General features: G+C 35.9%; 1 protein-coding gene across 1 annotated transcript in view; it reads right to left on the bottom strand.

The window, feature by feature from the left end:
* Nucleotides 1–1,922: 1,922 nt before the first annotated feature.
* NHLRC2 (NHL repeat containing 2) overlaps nt 1,923–16,025 on the bottom strand; it is a 62,593-nt gene continuing 48,490 nt past the window's right edge. Inside the window, exons 10-11 of the mRNA XM_061162721.1 lie at nt 15,016–15,235; nt 1,923–9,620 (exon numbers count right to left, since the gene is read on the bottom strand). Of these exons, the coding sequence (XP_061018704.1) occupies nt 9,364–9,620; nt 15,016–15,235 (477 nt within the window). The 3' untranslated portion in view covers nt 1,923–9,363. The remainder of the gene's footprint in view (nt 9,621–15,015; nt 15,236–16,025) is intronic.

Here is a 16,025-nt window from a genome sequence, read left to right as displayed (position 1 = left end):
TATACCGATCTGTCCAGATTCCACATATATCTGTTAATATACAATATTTGTTTTTCTCTGACTTTACTTTGAGTCTCTAGGTCCACCCACATCTCTACAAATGACCCAATTTCATTCCTTTTTATGTTTAATATTACTATTCCACTGTGTATATGTTGTTGTTGATTAGTTGCTGAGTCGTGTTTGATTTTTGCAACCCAATGGGCTGTAGCCCGCCAGGCTCCTCTGTCCTTGGAATTTCCCAGGCAAGAATACTGGAGTGGGTTGCCATTTTCCTCTCCAGGGGATCTTCCCCACCCAGGGATAGAACCCACACCTCTTGTGTTGCAGGCAGATTCTTTACTGCTGAGCTGCTGGGGAAGCCCTTGTATTTATGTACCATATCTTCTCCATCCACCCCTGTTGATGGACATTTAGGTTGTTCCCATATCCTGGCTATTGTAAACTAGTGCTGTAATGAACACTGGGGTGCATGTCTTTTCGAATTATGGTTTTCTCTTGGGTACATGTCCAGTAGTGTGATTGCTGGGTCACATGGTAGTTCTATTTTTAGTTTTGAAAGGAAACTTTAGACTGTTTTCCACAGTGACTGTATCAATTTACATTCCCACCAACAGTGCAAGAGGGTTCCCTTTTCTCCACACTCTCTCCAACATTTAATGTTTGTAGAATTTTGTGATGACGGTCGTTCTGACAGGTTTGAGGTGATACCTCATTGTAGTTTTGATTTGCATTTAAGCGATATTGAGCATCTTTTCATGTGTCTCTTGGCCATCTGTACATCTTTTTTGGAGAAATGTCTATTTAGACTTTCCACTCTCTTTTACTGTTTTTGTGATATTGAGCTGCATGAGATGTTTGCATATTTTGGAAACTCACCTTTTGTCAGTTGTTTCGTTTGCAAATATTTCCTCCCATTCTGAGGATTGTCTTTTTGCCTTGTGTATGGTTTCCTTTGCTGTACAAAAGTTTTTAAGTTTAATTAGGTCCATTTATTTTATTCTCATTACTCTAGGTGGTGGGTCAGAGAAATATCTTGCTGCAATTTATGTCCAGGAAGTATTCTATGCTTTCCTCTAAGAATTTTATAGTGTCTGGCCTTACATATAGATCTTTAATCTATTTTGAATTTATTTTTATGTATGGTGTTAGGGAGTGTCCTAATTTCATTCTTTTACACATAGCTGTCCAGTTTTTCCAGCACTACTTATTGAAGGAAGCAGTCTTTGCTCCATTGTATATTCTGGCCTCCTTTGTCATAGATTAGGTGATCACAGGTGTGTGGATTTATCTCTGGGTTTTCTCTTCTGTTACACTGATCTGTATTTTTGTTTTTTGTGCCAGGACCATATTGTCTTGCATAATTAACTCTTTATTGCTTGGACTAATAGATTTCTAACTGCTTCCTCTCTCTTGGCCTCATTTATTATTATTTCTCATAATTATGTGAAATCCATTTTTCACACAGCAGGCACAGAGATCTTTAAAAACAAACTAGATCACAAGACTCCCTGTTAAAAATTCCTTAATGGCTTCTAGCTTAACTTTGAAATGCTAGAGGATGCACATCACTCAATTTTGGCTGCTGCCTACCCTCTTGACATTGTCCCCATCCTCCCGACCCCAATCCAGTGCAGCAAGTTTGTACCAGCCTCACTGCCTTCTCTTTTTTAATGGAATGAAGTACACACAGTTGTGTTATCCATAACCCCTGGTTTTAACCCCTCTCCCTAAAACTCCTGAATCACTTAACACAAAAGCTAGGATCATAAGACTCACATCTATTGGTCACCCTCATCTCACCTCCCGGAATCCTCCAACCCAAACTATGCACCATTTTTAATCTGGATGATAGGATTCCAAGCAGTAAAATGATCTCATGGTATACTTAAAACAGAAAGCATAAAAAAGAGAAACATAGCTTTAGAGGGAAAATATTTAATCTATTTCATGAAAAAAAAAATGTACAAAGCTTTAGAAAAGAGGCATTAGGTTTCAGTGTACAGTATAAACACATTCTGGTTTTCTATAATCACATGTATTATACACTTCTTTTGAGTTGGAAATGAAGGCCACTGTGCTCTCATTCCAAACCATCTTCTCTTAACACATGTACTTGAAAAAGTCACTGGAAACAGACTTGAAATAAACGTAGAAATACAGTGTTGTACAAAAATATATTACTCTATCTACATGAAATGCTCACAAATGCAGACCAAGTCAATTCTTTTAGAACTCAACTAAGTCTAATACATGATCCTGTAAATTGGATTTCAATCGCATTCTTTACCTTTGAAGAAAAATTAGATATAATCAAACTCTTGGAATGACAGAAGTGAAGTCAGCACAGCAGACCAACACTATTCTCAAAGATAAAACCACAACTTAATACACACACAAGAGGGGAAGAGTCTGAGTTTTTAAAACTTGACAAATTTATGAAATGTTACAATTTGAAAGTGATTGTGTGTATATATGTATGTATATGTGTATGTATGTGATATGTATGTATCACAGCAAACTTTGATTAATCCATAACCCACATATAAAGTGATGACAGCAATTAAAGCATTTCTAAACTGACTCTCAATGCATCCTAACAGTGAAAACTTCAAACCTTTAAAAAATATTAACCTATGTATAACATAATTAGAAACATATACCTGCAAGTAGAGTAAAATTGATTTTAAAGTCATGTAGCACACTGTTCTCCTTCTTTAGAAATGGACATATGAAGAATTTTAGAAAAAAAAATTTACCACAACAAAACCAATCTACTATATCTGTCATTTGTGGAACTATATAGTTCCTCATTGCAACTTCTACAGACACTACTGTTTTCAAAGAGAGGGAAGCCTAAGGTGTGGAGTGGATGTGGTTGTGTATTTCTACCGGTAAATTTGGGTGATGAACATCAGAGGCACATAGAGAAAGTACATTCCAACTCCATACACACACTTGTTAGCATCTGAACACGTAATGAACCCAACAGGTAGCCCATTCTGCACATGCTCACAGAGTTAACACATTTCTGGTGGGACTAAGAATAATGATGACAAAAATCTAAAAATGGAAGATAGTTCCAAGACTGAGCCCGTCTTCATTTTCAGAAATTAATGTGTCTATTTTTACCTTTCATTACCATAATTTATCAACTGTTTTACCCTATATACCTTAACACATAGTTTTTATGAACATAGCACACTAGATAATCAAAAATACTATTTAAACTGGTTCTATTCAAATTTGAGGATTGCTTTTTTCCCCCTCTATTATGAGGCCTCATTTCAAACATAAATATGTAACCCAGTATATTAAAAGCAAAAGGTAATAAATTCCACTGTCCCTTTAACTCATAAAAAAATCTGACAATTTTGCTTAATTCTGTACTACTGAAAAACACCAGCTCTGAAAGTTGCTCCTTTAAGAGGAAGGAATTCATACCATGCCCTGACATGTTCCAAAAATGCTTGCGAGTATGTGGCTGTTTAGTGCTTCACCAAGCTTGTTCAGGGCTTTTCAGGATATGGTTGGTACAGGCCAGGAAGTAGATTTGGAAGTACTTACAATTCTTTCCTTTTGATCACGGGGCTTTCAACAGAATAAAATGTCCTTTGGTCCACTTGAGAGTGACATGCCAGTGTGGAAAAGGGACGTCCCAAACAAGGAATAACTACAGCCAGGCTGACAGTCCACAGGTATCTGGGGTTCTCACTTTCCAACTCCAAATTCTGACAAAAACTAAACCGAATCCGCACACCGAGAAACACAGGGGATGCAGTCAGAGAAGCCGGCCGCGCGGCCTCCTGCTCTGCTCTTCCCAGGCTGCGGTCAGACCGGCAGCCCTGGCCCAAACCAGCCAGGCTGACCGCAGTCTAATAATAAAAGAAAGGGCCAAGGCGTGCAGCGCACGGAATACACACAGGAGGCTAGTCCAGCCTCTAGCTCTTAATGCCATGCTTTCTATTATCCTACTGCAAGGAAAAGAGGGGGGTGGGGACACACTTTTAAATATTCAGAACAAAATCATGATTTATGGTTACTGTGAATTCATTTAAATAAACTGTGTGCCACTGGAAGAGAAAAGGAGGAAATCTTGGTGATTAACAGTTAATTCTACTTGTAAAATATAATACTCCCATGTCTTAAAGTTGATGCACATTTCCTTATAGATTTCTGATTTGGAATTTTATAACAATATTAACAAATTCTAGTAATATTTAAATTAGCAGATGATAAATGAAAAACATTTCCATTCTTGTAACTGGATGCTCATGAATCATAATCCGTGGTAGGCAGCATTCTACTTCAGACCTTTTAATAGTACCTAAACCTGGAATAATAGGTTGACCTGGTGAAAACTTTACTAGAATGGAATTGCATATATCTTGAGTCCTGGGGGGCAGAGTGGGGTAAGGTCTATATACTGCAGTAGTTATTAATCAAGTAGGCAGATGATTCTGTGTGTTAACAGACGGGCCGAGTATTATGTTTCTATAGCTCACTTTGGTCATTAAAACAGTTATTTTCTTAAATATGAACAAGCTTTCAAAGGTTTGAGACAGTCCTGTACTAAGAATAAGGTTATACTTGTGACAAGGTCTTATAATTACCTTCTGAAGACCAATTAAAATAGCATTGTTGGAACTAATACTGAATGGCTAGTTAATTCTTTAATACATCCATCTGCCAAGAAAAACTCTTGATAATATCTGAATTTCAGAAAGAATGGTACATAAAATCTTCTGAGAGAAACAATGATACAGACTGTTCCAAACCCTGAAGGATAACTATGTATAATGAAAAGTCCAAAAAGCTGATATAATTAAATGGATTTACTTTAAACTTCAAAAACAATCACTGCTAGGACTTTTGAAGTTCTTTGGGTTGATTAGTTACTATACATAACTATGGAAGATTTATGCTTTAAAAAAACCAAACACTTTTAAAGGCAGGCATAAAAGCATGGTAGTTGAGTAGATGCACCCAGGTTGGGCCAGTCCTAAATGTCTGATCTCAATTACGCTGGTCTAATTGCTTACCACTTCTTTGTGTCTCAGTTTCCTCATCAGAGAAATAAGGAAAACTAGAACCTCTCTCCTAAGGTGGTTGTGAGGATTAAACTAGTTAATACTCAGAAAGCACTTAGAAAAGTGCCGGGCACGTAGTTAGCACTGAATAGATTTAGCTATTATTCTTATAACTTTATTCAAATACTGCAAAGGCTTAAGAAAGCATTCACAAAAATAAATACTCTTAATCCCAGTTTGTTTTCACTCTATGTCTAGGAGTAGAGCTAGAAATTAGGAGATCTGTGTTCAAATAAAAGATCCATCACCCACTAGTCACTCTTAATCATTCAACAAAACTGGCTGAGCAACTGCCTGCACCGGGCACCTCTCCAGCATCAGGCAATTATTCGGGGAGTGCTGAACTTGAGACGTGAAGCCAACATTCTAAAGTTGCTTCCTCATCTGTAAAATGGACAGAAGATCTACCTGTCTGATTTGTGAGGCAAAATGCATGAAGGCACTTGGAAGGCTTGGAAAAGCACCATCAGTGGATATTCCAGGAACATGGTTTAGGGTACGTCTGGACTTTCTCAAAGGAAGTTCATCAGTCATCATTACAGGTCTTAAAAAACTTCTTAAAACTGTAGGTTTGTTTCTTTATAACATCGTTTATAAAACAGTAATATATTTATTATAAAACTATTTCTCTTCTTGAATCCCAGCACTGTGGAGAGTATTAACATACCACACAGTTGGTAGAGGAATAGTTTCCTTTAGAAACTGCAGTTGCAAAGAAAGTGTGAAGCCATGTGTTTCATGGTCATAAATTATTATCATTATTATTAGTGACCAATAACTGGCAGTTTCATTATCTACTAACTGCTATACAAATACTATTTCACTGAGCCCTTACAGCAACCCCATAAGGCAGGTATAGCGACCCCATTTTATAGGGCAGAATCCAAGTGACTGCAGAATCTGTGTTCATAAACACTATACTACATCACACAATAAAAATACTAGCAGCAAAAGCCACAATTATTTTTGTCTCCACCAAATCACAAACTGAAGAGAACCGGTAGATCAAAGAGCTCTAAACTGAGTTCTGATCTTTCTTGATAAAAGTGACTTCAGAAAAAGTTATTATGTAACTAGTGCTTACTGTTCAGTTCATTTTAAGTCTTTAAAAGCATATTCCCAGTTTTTTTTTTTTTAAATAACCCATTGCTCAATTTAAAAAAATGAAAAAGTAGTAGAAAATATTCACAACTCCACAATTAAAAAAAAACAGAAAAAGTTGAAAATATTCGCAATTCCACCATTCACAGTCCACCACATGACATAGTCCCTCTGCATATATTTTCATGCAATTCATGAGTTAAGAAATTTAGCTTTTGATGACTGTTCCTATGTCAAATATAATGGTTAGACTGTTTCTAATCGACAAATATAAACTAAATGTTAGGCAAGTAGAAAATTACTATATTACAGAGGTATGTAATGTTAATGTCTTCCCAAATTTTCCAACTATGAAAAAGCAAGCAGAGAGCAACTTATCTCAGTGGTACTATCTCCAGACTATACTGGCTATGCGAGAAATTTAGTTGATCTTTCTATCTGTGTAAGTATATAGACACGTACATTTATCTACATATAGTAAGCTTTTGGGGGCTGTGTTAAGATTTATAGCTTTCTGCAGGCCTGATAATACTATAGGTAAATATATTATTACAATAGCTTAGGAGAAAGTTGCTTAGTAATTTAATTTTGTCAAAGTTACACTTATGGGTGATTAAACTGTAAAGTTTTCTCTTGTGGACAGGTTAAATATTTGCTTGAGCATTTCCAAGATAACCAAAATTCTTTTCAGAGATATCAATCCTGAGTATAAGTTCAGAAAAGAAAATTTTACCATTTGTGAAGTGATATAAAGAATGTTGGAAAAAAACAGTGACAAAGAAGCAAAATAATTTAGGGCAAAGATCCAGGTATTGTGTCTAAGTGTATGTAATGCCACATTACTGGCATTTTGATTATGGTGACTAACACTAAAATCGTTTTTCAAACTATCACTGAACATAACTTTTGCTTTTCTTCATGCCATAAATTTAAAAACAGACTCAGGAATCACAAGTTTTTAAAAATGAACTTTCTAGTGCTCTCTCTTATGTAAGAGGTTTATTATGTTAGTCATAAATTCTAAGAACCTATTTATATTGCTTAACATGATTTACAAAAAATCATGTAATCTGTATACATAATATTTTAAATGTGAAAAACAATGTAGATTACTGGATGGGTAAGAATAAGAATGTTCAATAGAACTGTAGTTAAAAATCAAGAAGAGTATAAGCTTAACACTAACAGAAAACTCTATACAGACAAAATGAACATTAATATATTCTAGAAATATTTTTGGATTTTAATGTACATGAAAATATATACTGTGTGTAAGTTCATGCATAATACTGCAAAAATATCCTGCATTAGCGAGTTAAAAGTGTATATATTTTCTTCAGAGAGTGAAATTGTTTATGTCCTTAAATAGGAAAAAATTAAGCCAAACTATTTTCATTCTGTCCAGCTGGAAATGAGAAGTATAATAATAAAATGAGATTTTAAAAATGACTATGGCCTATTCTCCATAAAAGAGAATGTCAATATTATACATTCTTTTATTACAGAACTTTTTTTTTTTTATGGAGAGAAAAGGTTTATGAGGTACTTATATATATATATATATATATATATATATATGCATATACATAAATAATTTTAAACAGAATTTCTTTTAACTTTACATTTATTCTTCTCTTTAGAAATAGCTTTAGGAGGCTACAAATTAAATAGTCATGATCTGTGCACTCCCTTACTTCATATTTAGGTAATCTGAAATAGTATGTTCAAAACTATATTTCAAAAGAATATAAAGATATGGGCAGATGATTATGCTTAAAAAATTACAATTCAAATTGTGCACTGGTTTTGAAGCGAGAAGGTGTATTATGTTATATTGTCTATAAATATTTACTGAATAAGTATGATTCACCTGTTGTTTTTAAAATCTTGTAAGCTGATTAAACCACAAACATGTGGAATCAGTTTTAGTAAAAACAAGCAGAGTCTTTTAAAATAGTTATAAAGAGAAAGCATCATTGAAAAAAATAACCTTTCCAAAATCTTCTGGTGACTATTTCTTTTAAGGTAAGAAAAAAACATACCAAAAACAGGATCATCAAGTCACTGTATGTTTCAGCCTTAATATTTTAAAGTAATATATTAAGATATACTATACATAATGAAAGCATAAAAGTGCTTCATATTGAAATTTTCACCTTGAAGGCTTAACAGCTATTTTTAAAAACATCACAACAATGATCATTTAAATTCTCAATATGGGAACCAAAAAAACCCCAAACCTGGCAAATCTGCATTTAATGCTTCAACTGAAATGTAAATTTCTAATACAACATACATACCCATTTGCATCGGACTTAGCAGTAACAATTAATTCTTTACCATTAAGTGGTGTCACATGCAGTAATGTGTTCTGAAGTCCCTTTCTCCTTGAAAGTCATAATATTTCTAAGGAGTCATTCATTGCTAAGACTGTTCATTCATTACTAAAACTATTCATTCAGAAAAACGTTAAAAGGAGTCTGTATATGTCCTTAGAGACTCTTTCAGAAATATAGAAATATATTTTCTGTATATAGACATATACAGAATATTTAACATACCATTAATAATGGTATGCTAAAATAGCAAATAATTTATAACCATAAATATATCTCAAATGAGAAAATCACAGAAGAGAACAAGGAACATTTTTACCACCTAGATGCTCTTTAAGCTACTACTGTGATGAAAAGACATTTTTTTTCTTGACCTAAAACAGACCTTACACCTTGAATGGCAGGTGTCCTTATACCAACACGTAGACTGGATCTTAAGCACTGTTTAAAGTTACTGTGAAATTTACACATTCTGATGTGCTGCTTCAAAAAAGGTAAAAAAGTTAGTTAAAATATTTGGTATCATTATTGTTATCAGTATTCACTGAAAATTATCTTTCCTGTAACATGGTCTTAAGTCTTGTGCCAAGTAACAGCCCAGATTACAGAATCATGGTTCGAATCATGGTCAGTGACTTTGCTGGTCCACAGCCAGAATGAAGGAATTTATCTATAATAAATAATTAAATAAGCAGCATACTTTATTTTAATATCAGTTGCTAGAACTGAACAATGGGTTTCTGGGTACCCAGAGGCAGAAATAAAGTTTCTTTTCATAAATTACAGTGATGGTGGGGATATCGAGAAGAGGCGGCACTGGGTTGCTAGTCAGCTTGCTAAAATACGTACTTGAGCTCTACTGGAGGTATGCAGTCTCGCTGTGTCTCAGTTATTTGTAAAGGCTGGCTGAACAGAATTCCCTTCATCATACAGGCACTACTGTCTGCGCTACAGTAATAGAGAAACACGCTGATAGACAGAATGGCCTCAAGTGATAAACAATCTCCAGGAATCTGCAATGAGATTGTTGGTTGATTGGAAATGCTCTCTATCTCTCCAGATGGCATCTGTCCTTGAAGAAGCCATTCATTGCCTAGAAAATAAAGAGATAAATTATTAAGACTGCATAAGAAGTTGAGTAGGAAATCAGACAGACTTTACAAACACTAGATTTACTCAACTAACAATATTTACTGAAAGCCTCTAAATGCCAGGCATTGTGCTCTGTGTGAGGGACACAAGATATAAGAAGTCCTAGTCTAGTTATCCTGATATCAAATTAAAATTCTTTCTTTGAACACTGCAAACATAAATATAAATTAATTTTTATTGAAATCAAGATGAATATTACAAGTATGGTTATAGATTTAAAATGTGGTAAAATTAAAATGAAAATGTAAAACTGAAACCTGTTAGTAAGCCCTAGAAATAAACATAAGACACTTCAGAAAATAGTTAATTTTTACCAGATAAAAGTGTCTAGAAATATAATATGCAAACTACAAAACAAGCTAGGGAATACAAACATATGTACAACTCTGCAATGGCTTTCCAGTAAAGACAGTGATGAATTATTGACTATCCAAGGGTAATAAAAAAAAAAATTGATTTTTTTTTTTTCAGAAACAAGTAACACTGCATACATTATTCCAATGGACTCAATGTAAAAAACAGATCTTTGTTTACTTCATGTTAATACATAAGACTCCTCTGAGACTTAAATATATAAATCATCTATACAACAAACATCTAAAAATCACTAAAAATCTGTCTTCTAGTATTGAAGTTTTTAAAATGTCTTCATTTACCCAGTGTCTTCTCTCCAAAGGAACGTGTGTGTCACCCTGAGGAAGCACATACCTAGGCTGACAGCGTTAGAGGGGCTTAGCTATTAAGAGCCAGTGTTTGGGAAATGCAGGGCGTGCTTTCCTGCCATCTGAACTGGAATACACTGAACATAATCTAACGACTTACCAACGACTCAGGGCTATCTGTACAAAAACTGGACCATCTACTGAGCAGTGATGAAATTCTATGTCTATTTTTTAGCTTCTCTTTCTGTTTTAACTTCAGGATGAGTCAACAGACTACAGCACCTGTCTCTACCTGTCCTCTTCATCTCTCCTTTAGTTTATTGCTTCTAATATTCTGTTGATTGAAAAATTAAATTTGAGAAAAATATATCAAGAGTAAGGAAAATGTGAAAGGTGAGACTCTAAAGAGTTAAATGCAGAGCTTTTAAACATAATTCCTTTTAAAGTCTCTGGCCTTCTTTGCTTATTTCTGGACTGAGGAATATGTTTGATTTTGTTATACAGCAGATTAGTAGGGGAACTTCTTATATTTTAAATGAAAACAGGAAAATAATAAATTACGCTATTTTAATGTCCAGGTTTAGAAATAAAAGTGTTTCTGTAGACAATTTTCAGATACTTCACATGAAGGATTTGTGAAGCACAACATGCCCTTGGGACTTTTATACTGCCATTTATTTATTAATTTATTGGCTTAAAACCTTCCCATAAATGCTGGCAGCTTTAAGATTAGACCCACCAAAATTTAGTTAAAAATCAGTGTTATGGTCTCTAAATAACAGGCCAAGAAGAAAAAAATGTCCTTTAATCACAGGTTTACAAATGTACCCTACAAAATAATATTCAAAGACTTAAATTATTAGAATTCTTGCTTGAAAGTTTATTTGTCCCTATACAAAAAAAAAAATTGTTTCTCTGGTGGCTCAGAGGTAAAGATTCTGCCTGCAGTGCAGGAGATGCGGGTTTGATCCTTGGGTGAGGAAGATCCCCTGAAGAAGGAAATGGCAACCCATTCCAGTCATGGCAATCCATTTTCCATTGCTTGGGAAATCCCATGGACAGAGGAGGCTGGCGGGCTACCGTCCATAGGGTCACAAAGAGTTGGATATGAGTTGGCAACTAATGCACAATACAATAAAAATGGAACCCATGCCTTGGATAAGTGTTAAGGTAACTAAGAATTTTCTCTCTAGATTATTTCATTTTCCTTTAACACTATTTATATTTTGTATTCTAATAACTCAATATTAATATCATTAACTTGTGTAATTGACAAAGTAGAGTTAAAATAAGCATGTTAATTTACCAATATCCTACTTAAAAATAATGTTTAATTTCACAGAGAGAAATTAAATTAACATGATCTCCCAGTGATGCAATGCTTTCAGACTAAGGGACCTAGGCCGAACAGCTGAACTGGCAGTCGAGGACTTGCTCTAAACTAACTGAGGAATGAATGGCCAGGGTCTGAGTTCTCTTCTGCCCACAAAGCTAGCTCCAAACATCCTCTAGTGCTGCATGGCTCAGAACTCTCCTCTGCATGGAGTGGATGGTGGTGATCTTCTCACAGGCTCAGTTGGTCCCTCCGGAGCCAACACACATTGTCTTCTGGCTAGCCTACCAAGAGCTCTCTGCTCTCTTGCTGTGGATTCCAAGCAGGCAGCTGCAGGACAATAGCTGCTGCCCTGAGAATGTACCAAGGTAAGAAGGCATAAAGCCTGGATCTGGGTAATGTACAAAAGAAAAGTGTGTGAGAGGGCATGAGAGAGGCGGAGTAGGGCAGGAAACTGAAAGCTGAGTGAGAACATGTGAAAGAGCGTGGGAGACTAGGACAGAGGAAGATCACTAGAGACAAGAAGTCAGAATTCAGTTATGGACTACAACTATTTCACTTTGAAATTACTGTCTACTCTGTTAGAGATGCTAGAAAGCACTGCTATAAGACAAGTAGTATACTGATTACTTGTTAATTCATGAAATAAGTTCACACTGATTCAGATACACACCCAAGTCTTAACATAATTTACATAACTGAATACTTTGAGAATAGGCTCAAACAAGAAGTGTTCTTCCTAGGCTAAAAGATCACAAATTAGAGAGTGAGGACAAAGGCTCTGCCTGAATTCTAATCATAGTAATTTGTTTGTATTCAGTTACACATCCTCCTCCAACAATGTTTTTTCTTCTACTCGAATGGCATACTTTTAAGCAAAGGCTTTGGTATTCATTTTCTTGTAGCAAGCAAGTTAATGGGGCTCAAGTTCTACTTTGGGAATCTCTAGAGAAGAAAACACAGATTCAGGCTTAAAAACTGGTCTCAATGGACATGAATCTGAGCAAACTCTGGGAGACAGTGAAGGACAGAGAAGCCTGGTGTGCTATAGTCCATGAGGTCACAAAGAGTTGGACATGACTGAGCAACTGAACAAGTCAGTTCTTAATGATACTACTGAAATAAAATGAACAGCAATTGAAAGCTCTAAAGTATTTGACAAGAAACTATCTGGAAAAGTGAAAGATAATAAAACAACCAAAGAACTGAATTAGAATATGTCAAGCTATTTCAATTAAAAACAAGAATAAAAAATTTAAAAAAAAATCATACTCAAGGGGGAAATCTAGTTCTTTAGAATCTGTGAGATTTAATGGTATAGTGGTAATCACAATTAATACTGGATCAGGCCTTCAGAGAACTTCTGATTAAAACTACTTAGTAACTACACTTTCTAAAATTAATTTTAATTGGAGGACAACTGCTTCACAATGTGTTGGTCTGTGCTGTGCAATGTGAATCAGCCTTATCCATCTATTTCCTCCCTCTTGAACCTCCCTCCCAAGTCCCCCACCCCACCCGCTAGGTTGTCACAGAGCTGCTCCCTCATGCATAACCTTGGCTGGAGAAAAACCACTTCCATGTGGACCAGACTAACTTTCAATCCATGACAGCCAGCCTCAAATGCAACCTTTCAGCTGTTCAGCAGTCATACTGTATTTCCCTCATGTAGTCACCCTTTCACCCTTCGGACCCTCTTTCTTCAAACCTCCAAAACTTTCTCCCCATCCCCTTCTCACGCTCAGCTGACAGTGATATTTCCCAACATATTAATACTAAGAAAACAAGCATGCAGAAAAACACTTCTGCAAGCATTCATCTCCACAGCTTCCTATCCAGATCTCTGGGTCACACCTGGAGCCTTCCCTCCTTACCATGGAAATGCTGCCCACTTTCCTGGCAAAGACCAGTTTTCCACCTGTGCACTCGAGCCCATCCTCTCTCAAATCTTCCTAAAGGATATCCACGGCTACCACACATCATCTTTTCTCTACTGATCTTTGCCATCAATAACAGCAAACACACTGCTCTCCCAACTCTGCTTTCCCCTTCAAGCAACTGCTCTCTTTCTCGTTATCTTTTTAACTAAATTCCTCAAAGAGCTATCTACATTTGATTTCTCCAGTTCCTTTCTTCTTTTCTAATCTGCTCTCATCAGGCACCTCCTTCATCATTCTGAAATAGCTCTGGTCGAGGATATAAATTAACTATAATGTTGAATCAAAGATCAATTCTTGGCCCTTATCTTAGCTCATCTATCAACAGCACTTGACACAGCTGATCACTCTTTCCTTAAAACACCTGCTCTAGAAAACTACCCTCTCTGAGTTTTGCCTGTACTTGCTTATTCATTCTTCAGTCTCCTGTGAGGGTCCCTCTTCCCCTCCTTGATCTCTATGCTGCAATGTGCCAGAACAGAGCCACCGAAGTATAACCTATGGATGAGTGTTGGTCCACAACACAATGTGTTAACACAATGATGAGTTAAGTGCAGAAACCAAGAGTAAGATTTGGAAATTTCTGTAACATCCAAATGTGTAACTGGTGGCCTTGAATTTTATGTCTTTAGAAAATTAAGTTCATTTCAAGCACTAGTAACTCTAGAGCTAGTTTGAGATGGAGGGGCACAATGGAAGGGCTTCCCAAGTGGTGCTAGCAGTAAAGAATCTGCCTGTCAATGAAGGAGATGCAAGAGATGCAGGTTTGATCCCTGGGTTGGGAAGATTCCCTGGAGGAGAAAATGGCACCCCATTCCAAAACTCTTGCTTGGAAAATTCCAGGGACAGAGGAGCCTGGCTGGCCATAGTCCATGCGGCTGCAAAGGGTCGAACAGGATTGAGCGACTGAGCACACACACAGCACAAAGGAAAAGATACTAAGCTAAGGACTAGCAGAGCTGGATTCAAGTTCCATCCTTTGACCTAATTAAATATATGCCCTCAAGCAAATAATTTTACCCCTTTGAGCCACTAGTCTCCTCATCTATAAGAGGCTTAGGACAAAGGGTGTATTTTGATGCCTTTCAGTTCTAATATTCAAGGACCTATCATTCTAAGACCCAACAGTCCGCCTCATGTGATGAACTTGCCTAGGAGCAAATGGCAGCAATCATGATTAACTTTGGGTGAGTTACACAGTTACTTAATAAAGAGAGAGAATCAATCTCAAAGACTAAAGAAAACTGCTAAAGTGGGGTTAGATCTGGATCTTTTTGTGTTATAAGACCCCCTTCAAATCCTGCCTAACTGTAGAGTTAGTATCACGTAACAAATGAGAAAAATTTCTAGATCAAACATCAAAAATTCATGAAATATTTGCATTTGCAAAGGTTACTGTCATACCTTCAGCTGACAGAAACCAGCAACTGGACGCTCCCTCCGTCAGCTTTGTTCCTGATGGGAGGTCTAGTCTCAGCTTGAACTGAAGAGTCTGTCCGGGACACGCAGCCACGGGGGAAAGTCTAACGCCCGGAGCAGATTTAGGTAGTTTGGGTAAGGTCTTTGGTTTTTCTGCTAGACATGGACCATCCACCACAGCATTTTCAGATGTGAAGACTGGGAACTAAAAACAAGAAAATCTGTTTTCTAAAGCACAAGTCCTTTACAGTACTGTAGACTGAGAGAGCTTATTTTCAGACTTCAGTACAAAAGTGAGGTTCAATGTCAAGGAAACTTAATTGTCATTTTCTTCTGAATCAGAATGCATTTACTTAGACTTTCTCATGATTATTTTGTAGGTTCAAAAAATACTTCATCCTAGCCAAAAGACTGTCAACATTTATGAATGAAATGGAATGAAATTAATTGTTCAATATGTTTATTGATAGCAGGAAATTAAAATAAAACTTTATCAATTTAAAGGCAGTGGATGTAATACACACCCTCTTATAATTTTCACTGCCAACTATAAGATGTTAATCATCTCATATCAGAGATCTATGTCAAAAGAAATGAACTTATAATGGCAATCTGTGTTTTTATTTTAAATCTTGGAAATTGCTAGAATTTTAGACAAAGAACTCCTGCATTTTCTGGACAAATGTGACATAGAAAGGGATAACTTGAAATTTTATTAGAGACCATGTCCATATCTTTAAAATTAGAACTTATTTAAGTTTCCTCTCATCTTATTTTTAAGTCCTGACCTTTAAAGATCTTTCTTTAAAGATTATTTGGTAATGGATTCACCATAGGAAACAAAGATTACACATTAGTCTGAGGATTGTTTAAAAATTAAAAAAACAAAAACACTCGATTAAACAATCCAACCCACATAGTTTGTGTGTATCAGTATGTCCATACATTTAAAAACAGATGCGCCTTTTTTTTCCCTTTTCTGAAAGTTCATCAAA

Source organism: Dama dama, chromosome 15 (genome assembly GCF_033118175.1).
Source record: "Dama dama isolate Ldn47 chromosome 15, ASM3311817v1, whole genome shotgun sequence".
Lineage (NCBI taxonomy): Eukaryota > Metazoa > Chordata > Mammalia > Artiodactyla > Cervidae > Dama > Dama dama.
Note: the sequence above shows the minus strand (reverse complement) of the source record. Positions and strands in the feature narration are given on the sequence as shown.